We start from the raw sequence: 7,500 nt of genomic DNA, 5'->3' as shown, positions 1-7,500 counted from the left end.
TTGCTCCAGTCCAGTCAGCCTTAAAACTGAGTTGGGACGCAAATATGAATACGTTAACCAATGAGGTAACCACAAACTCCAAGAGCCGTCCTAGCTCACGAAAAAAGCCTTGCCGCTTTGATGGTGACCGGTTTAAATTCTGCAAAGGCAAAAACTTGAAATCCCAAAGAAGCAAATATACTGCTGGTCACATGTGACCCAAACGCTGAAAGTTACTGCTATAAAGCGGAGGTGCTTACCTGTAAAAACTGTAACCGTCTCTGCACTAAATCAGCCAGGTCTTGCGATTCTTTCCCTCGCCAATGGTCAAGGCCATCAACACCACGTAGTTGGTCAATATCAGAGATCAAAGTCCTGAAACAGAAAGAAAAATAACATTGAAGAGGAGCAGATAGTTTTATAATTATAATTGTGGCGGTACACGTGGACCCTTAACGGTCGCAGCTATTACGGATGAGATAATCGTTTCATCACAATATCATGCAGGATCAATCATCTGAAACTGAAATTGAGGGGATTATAAGAAAAAAAAGATGCATAATATTCACATAATCTTCAAGTATAGTCCGCCCTTGAGTATAATACGCAGGGGATTTTTAGGGGGCTGTACTTCTGAAAAACTTAAACCTTGTGTATAATACGCACTCCTTCTCTAACTCGAGTCGTGCGTAATTAAGCCAGCAGCACCAAGTCGAACAAACACTTCCACACATGCGTAATACAATAATGGTGATGTTCTTAACTGTTATATGGGAATGTAAATATGTTCGTAAATTGCTTTTGTTACATGTTATTCTGTGTTCTGAATACTTTTATTTTAATAAATGTTGCTTACTGCAAGTTATGGATGATTCTTTTATGAGTTCATTGCTTTCAGGCTTAGCTTAAGGTATTTTCGCGCCCGGCATCACAAAATGCATCTGAATAAACATTGCCGGACAGCAAATAGAGACTTGGACATTGCTTAGGAAATATTTTTCATTTTTAACCTCGTATATTGTACGCACAAGGGATTTTGACCTTTAAATTTTGGGGAAAATGCGGATTATACTCAAGGATTTACGGTATTAAGTTGTCTGGGGTTTTTTTGCTTACTTAATACGAAGTTTTAAAAATCCTTCGTCATTGCTAATCATATATAGTCCTATTTAATTGTTCTAAGTGATGTCTTAGTAATTAAACAATTCATGAATTGTTTAATGCTTGTCCCCCTAGCATTGCTTGACAACCGATGCTGGTGTGTTTATGTCCCCGTAATATAGAGGTTTGGCAAAAGAGACCGATAGAATAAGTACTGGGCTTACAAAGGAATAAGTCCCGGGGTCGAGTTGCTCGATTAAAGGCGGTGCTCCAGCATGGCCGCAGTCAAATGACTGAAACAAGTAAAAGAGTAAAAGAGTAATTTAAATTCCAATTTCTCCAAACGAATACGGAAAAGAACGTGTGTGTGTGTGAATGTAGGGGTCTTTGTAATCTAGATAACCCTTAGTTAACGTTGATAAAAAAAAAAAAAGAAAACGGCCAAGTCTAACGAACTATAGTACCTGATAGGAAGAAAGAAAAAAATATAATTCCAAGTGCAAGGTTCTCTCTCTCTCCACCAGCAATCAATTGTCAAGAATCCAGATCAAGAAGAGAAAGACGCTGATTCAATCAATCTAGAATTGTCCAACATTTCCTGTTGTAGTTGCGAGTTTAGGCGTGAAGGAGAGATCTGTGTGATATCTCTCTGCTTCTCATCCGGTTTAACAAATGGCCCAGTGCCAAGCGCGCAGCAAGACAGCCAAAAAGTGATTTGGACGTAAATGAACGATGCCGTACGTTCTTAGTACAACACGAAAATCTTACAAAGGTTGTTAAGTGATTCAAGATTGATCTACCTGTTTCTAATTTATTTTAAGTGTATAGAGGAATATATATATATATATATATATATATATATATATATATATATATATATATATATATATATATATTATATATATCAAGGTAGTTCTTTCTTTCATTATCGGCACCTCCTCTTTCTAGCTATGACCTGAGGGCAGGCTCAGCAAGACGAGTGGGAAGCAAACTAGATTCAAAGAAACAATGTCCGTGTGCTTTTGTATATCAGGAAAGACGGCAGACGGAGATCAAAGGAAAGGCGGTTTTAGCAGCAATTTCAAAACAGGTGATAAACGGTGTAATTAACGCAACACGGTACATGGCGGATTCAGATTCAAAGAATTCTACAAATATTGCAAAAGTAGACATATCTAACTGCCTAGAGCGTAGGAATGGTTTTCTGGTTAAGAAATTTGCTTCGCAACTTTCATGGTTTCTGGTTCCATCCCACAGCGGGACAGATTTGTGCGCCTTTTAATTTTTCTATCAATAGCAAATTTTTGTCAATAGAATTTCGGTAGGCAGGAAATTTTTGGAATGAATCATGCATGTGTGTATGACTTTTCACAAGAGTATGTCAGCGAATTGGATCTTTTCGGTTTGAACGGCAGTTTTTTCTAGCGGTGTCATATGAAATTGTCACCCATAATTATGACCCTAGTATCGATCTATTGTATTTCAATCTGTTTTAGGATTAGGGGTGGGGGGAAGGGTATCTTTTTTCTTCACAAATGTAAATAAACCCAATCTGTTTCTTAAACGAGGGACATATTCATACGGCACAGAATGTTTTTTTTTAACTCAATGGACATCATTGATTGGTTGAATTTGCAGAAATTGAAGAAAAAAACAACAAATATCTTACAAACTATAGAATTTTCTCAATAAAGCCAAGAGAAAAAGATGTTTTATAAACACATTCTACCAGTATACGAAGTTTAAAATTTTTTAGTTACCTAGAAATTATGTTAAAAACTGCCGTTCAAACCGAAAAGATCCAGCGAATTATATAAACAGAAACAAAAATTAAAATAAAATATAAATTGATATTTTAAAAAAAACGGTGTTTAACGAAGGAAATCCCCTAAAATATTTGTTCTGCATTGAGTTACAGATAATTCCTTGTTACTCTCGTCTCGGCCCGTTGGAAATCCGTTGCTAACAATGCTTTTGCTCAACAATTGCCGTACACACACACACACACCCCGTAAGTTAGCGGTTCGGCGAAAGGGAGCGTTAGAATAAGTTCCAGGTTTAAAAAATAAGTACTGGAGTCGAATTGTTCGACTGAACCAGCGGTTCCCTGGAACGCATGTGGCCCTCAAGTACCCTTCCTGCGGCCCTCGGCGGTCTTTTCTCTATAAACATTTCTTTAGTTGACTACTCTTTTATGGTGCGGAGCAGGGGCTAAAAAAAATCCAGGTTTTGGATCTAGCCTGGATACTAAAAAGGTTCAGAACTACTCGACTAGGAGTCCTTCAAGGCGATGCACAAGCATGGCCGTAGTCCAATGACTGAAACAAGTAAACGATATATACAAATCAATCACAGCCTAAAACAAACTAATGATTTATTAACGTCAGCAAAACGAAAATAAAAGCATCAAATAAATCAAAAGAGCCGAGAAACGGTAACCAAATCTACAATGTCGAAAAAGGGGAAAAAAAGAGGTTTATTAATAAATAAACAGGATAAAGGAAATATGAGATACTTCAGTCGGCCTCACTGGATTTAGAGCCGAGATAACAGACAACCACAATTAAAAGATACAAGTTTAATTGTTGCTAGACAGTTTAATACGCGTACACACAGAAAAACAAATAAACACACACATGGAGAGAGAGAGAGAGAGAGAGAGAAAGAAGGAAATGAACTATACAAAAAAAGGACACTTAGTTCAGTGATGTAACGACAGAGGTAGTTAGGGGTTGTCAGAGAAAACACAACAGACGTTATTTCCCAGCCTTTTCTAGGGGTCGTGAACAGACGTGTTAATACACTCTGCAGATTAAGTGTTTCTCATAGACAAATGAGGCTGTGAGGATCGAAAAACGGGCGACTAACATTGATATATGTTTCATAAAATGAAGATAGGTTTTTATACTTTCTTAAACTTACCCAACGCCAATAGCGAAGGAAAGAATCGTTTCGATGCAATCGCCATTTTGTTTTCTCATTGATACAAAAGGAGAGGGAACAAAAAAAAAAAAAATCCGTTAATATTTTTTGGAGAGAGAAAGGTTGCAAGAATTGAGAACCACTGCCTCTGTACCCTCCGGGGATTGTGAGATGGGTCTCTTAACGATCCCTAAAGTTTGTCTGGGAGTAGAGTCTCTTAGTGGCCTCGGATCTTTTCGGTTTGAACGGCAGTTTTTCTAGCGGTGTCATATGAAATTGTCACCCATAATTATGACCCTAGTATCGATCTATTGCATATCAATCTGTTTTAGGGTTAGGGTTAGTTAGGGTTAGGGGTGGGGGGAAGGGTATCTTTTTTTCTTCACAAATGTAAAATAAACCCAATCTGTTTCTTAAACGAGGGACATATTCATACGGCACAGAAGGTTTTCACCTCAATAGACGTCATTGATTGGTTGAAATTGCAGAAATTGAAGAAAAAAAAACAACAAATATCTTACACACTATAGAATTTTCTCAATAAAGCCAAGAGAAAAAGATGTTTTATAAACACATTCTACCAGTATATACGAAGTTTAAAATTTTTTTAGTTACCTAGAAATTATGTTAAAAACTGCCATTCAAACCGAAAAGATCCATTATAATAATAACAATAATAATAATAATAATAATATTAAATATTACTATCATTATTACTATTATCAAATGTTTGTTTGAGAATCAGAAATTCATACAAATTTTTGAGTGTCAGCCAAGTTGCAGTGATATTGTGCAACATGTCTACAGCGAAAATCTTGCAAATTCAGCATCAACAGCAGCAGCATCATTTTTGCTGCTGTTGTTGTTGTTGTTGGCAGTGGTGACATACAAAATCTCAGTGGCCTTTGCTCTGACTTCTTTTTGTCAATCCCGATGCCAGGAATGAATAATATCATCTTAGAGACGAAGATGAAAGAAGATGAATAAAGCGGCACCTCTCCAGAAGCCGACTGGTTTTCTACAAAGGAAATAGATAGCTTAACATAGCGAATGTGTGTGTATGTATGCGTGAATGTGTGTGTGTGTGTGTGTGTGTGTGTGAGTATGAGGGAGAGGGGTTGTTTGGGAGGAACAGTGAGGGGGAAACAAAAAAAAAACAAAAAAAAAAAAAAGATGCAGAGAAGAAATTTCAATGAAAATACGATTTCAGAAGAAGAAGAAGAAGCATGGCGATGATATACGCCCAGGTCAGCTCTGAATGCACAAACCGATATATGATCAAAGACTTTCCAGCCGTGATCGCTCCAACCATTTCTTCGTGTGGTTAAGAAGCTCGCTTTGCAAACTACGTGATTTCGGGTTCGATCCCACTGCGCTGCACCTTGGGCGAGTGTCTTCCACCACTGTAGCCCCGGGACCGAAGCAATGCCATGTGAGTGAATTTGGTATTTGGAAACTGTGTAGAAGACCGGCACATGTATATATATATATATATATATTATATATATATATATATATATATATATATATATATATATATATATATATATATATATGGGTACTACTTAAGTAGTACCGCGCTAGCTAGTCGTGACAAGTCGATCCTTACTTTGTGTTTTTGTGTTTTATTTACTTTGCTAGGTAGTCGTTGTAGGATCGACTAGTCACGACTAGCTAGCGTGGATGCGCGCACCGGGACCACTCTTCTTAAGTAGTACTATATATATATATGTGTGTGTGTGGTGTGTGTGTGTACTTAAGTATATGTTGTTTACTTCACCACCACCACTTCACAGCCGGTGCTGGTTTGTTTACGTTCCCATGATCGAGCGGTCTGGCCAACGACAGAATAAGTGCCAAACTTAGAAATTCGAACAGGGATCGATCTGTTAGACTAGACCCTTTAAAAGTGGGTAGTTCAGCATGGCCTCAGATCAATGACAGATTCGAGAGTGAAAGATAAAAGATATCTACGACTATATTATCCAGAGTAACCTTCGAAAACAACGACAAAAACGCCGGGTGTGCGATGCGAATGAAACTTGGCTGTTATTTCTAGCAGAGCAAACAACCGCGTCGAGCATCCTTTGTCGGCGCTTGGCGACGATACATCGGGACCGTGATAGTAACTCTGTCTCTGATTAAACGTTATATTGCAATTCTAACAAACTCTACTCCAGATTCGAGATTAAAAATAGACAGAAACTGAGATTTAAAAAAAAAAACGAGAATATATTATTCATAGACAAACAGACAAAAAAAGGGGAAAAAAAAAAAAAGATTACAGGCTGCAGGAGAAAATTTTTTATTAGAAAATAACCGCAAAAAAAATATTTATAAAACAAGACAAGATGGAGGACAGAAAAGAAAAGAAAGAAAAAAAAAAAAAGAGAGAAGCTATTTGCATTTTTTGAGATGGGTTCACAACGTGCAAGGTATTTTGACACGATGTCAATTCTTTCTCTGGGAAGACTGAAGTGTTTCACTTCAGTAATATCGATAACGCTCTTCAGAAATAAATACGTCACACTATTCTCCCTGCCTGTCTTTTTCTCTATATCTCTCCCACCTCTCTCTCTACACATTCCCTTTCTCTCTCTCTCTCTATCTCTCCCATCCCTCTCTCTACATCTTCCCTTTCTCTCTCACTCTATCTCCTCACCTTTCTCTATATCTTCCCTTTCTGTCTCTCTATCTCTCCCACCTCTCTCCCTATATATATATTCCCTCTCTCTCTCTCTCTATCTCTCCCACCCTCACTCTACATCTTCCTTTTCTCTCTCTCTATCTCTCCAACCTCTCTCTCTCCATATCTTCCTTTTCTCTCCCTCTCTATCTCTCCCACCCCTCTCTCTCTCTATCTCTCCCACCTCTCTCTATATGTCTTCCCTTTCTCTATCTCTCTCACCTCTCTCTATATATCTTCCTTTTCTCTCTCTCTACATCTTCCCCTTCTCTCTATATATATATCTCTATCATCGTGTAAAACTACTTGTGTTGCAAATATGAACAAATAAAGAAATATAATATACTAAAAAATACATCATCATCATCATCACCAGAGAGAGAGGGGGAGGGGTGAGAGAGGAAAGGGGGAAGAGTTATAGCTATATCTGGTGTTTGGGTTTGATAAATAATACAAACTAAGCCACCCACCGAATGATAAGATTTCGAATGCAGTAAAATACGAAACCTATGTGTGTGTGTAAACACACACATACATGTCCACATATATAATCTACTTCCGTAAGAACGTCATAAACTGTACCACGAAGCAATTCCCGTCTCTAATCAATAGATACTTCGACAAAGTCAATAATAAAATACACAAATTATTCCATAGCACTGACATAAAAACTACCACTAGAAAGATCATTTCGTTACATAACAGAAAGAAATCAATGCAACACCACAGTGTCAGTGCAAACCAAAAAGATATTTCCAATTGCTGAAGCAACAAGCAGTGTCCCCAGACCATTAATGCATCAATAAATGTAT

The 7,500-nt window shown here is 37.6% G+C and overlaps 1 protein-coding gene across 1 annotated transcript in view; it reads right to left on the bottom strand.

Moving 5' to 3' along the window:
* The window catches only part of LOC115224035 (alpha-(1,6)-fucosyltransferase), a 248,718-nt gene that overhangs the window by 37,351 nt on the left and 203,867 nt on the right, over nt 1-7,500 (bottom strand). The window contains exon 6 of the mRNA XM_036513073.1: nt 220-354. Coding sequence (XP_036368966.1) covers nt 220-354 — 135 coding nt within the window. The remainder of the gene's footprint in view (nt 1-219; nt 355-7,500) is intronic.

The sequence above is a fragment of the Octopus sinensis genome, linkage group LG24, assembly GCF_006345805.1.
Source record: "Octopus sinensis linkage group LG24, ASM634580v1, whole genome shotgun sequence".
NCBI classification, from domain to species: Eukaryota; Metazoa; Mollusca; class Cephalopoda; order Octopoda; family Octopodidae; genus Octopus; species Octopus sinensis.
The sequence above is the reverse complement of the archived record's forward strand: the minus strand, read 5'-3'. Positions and strand labels throughout refer to the sequence as shown.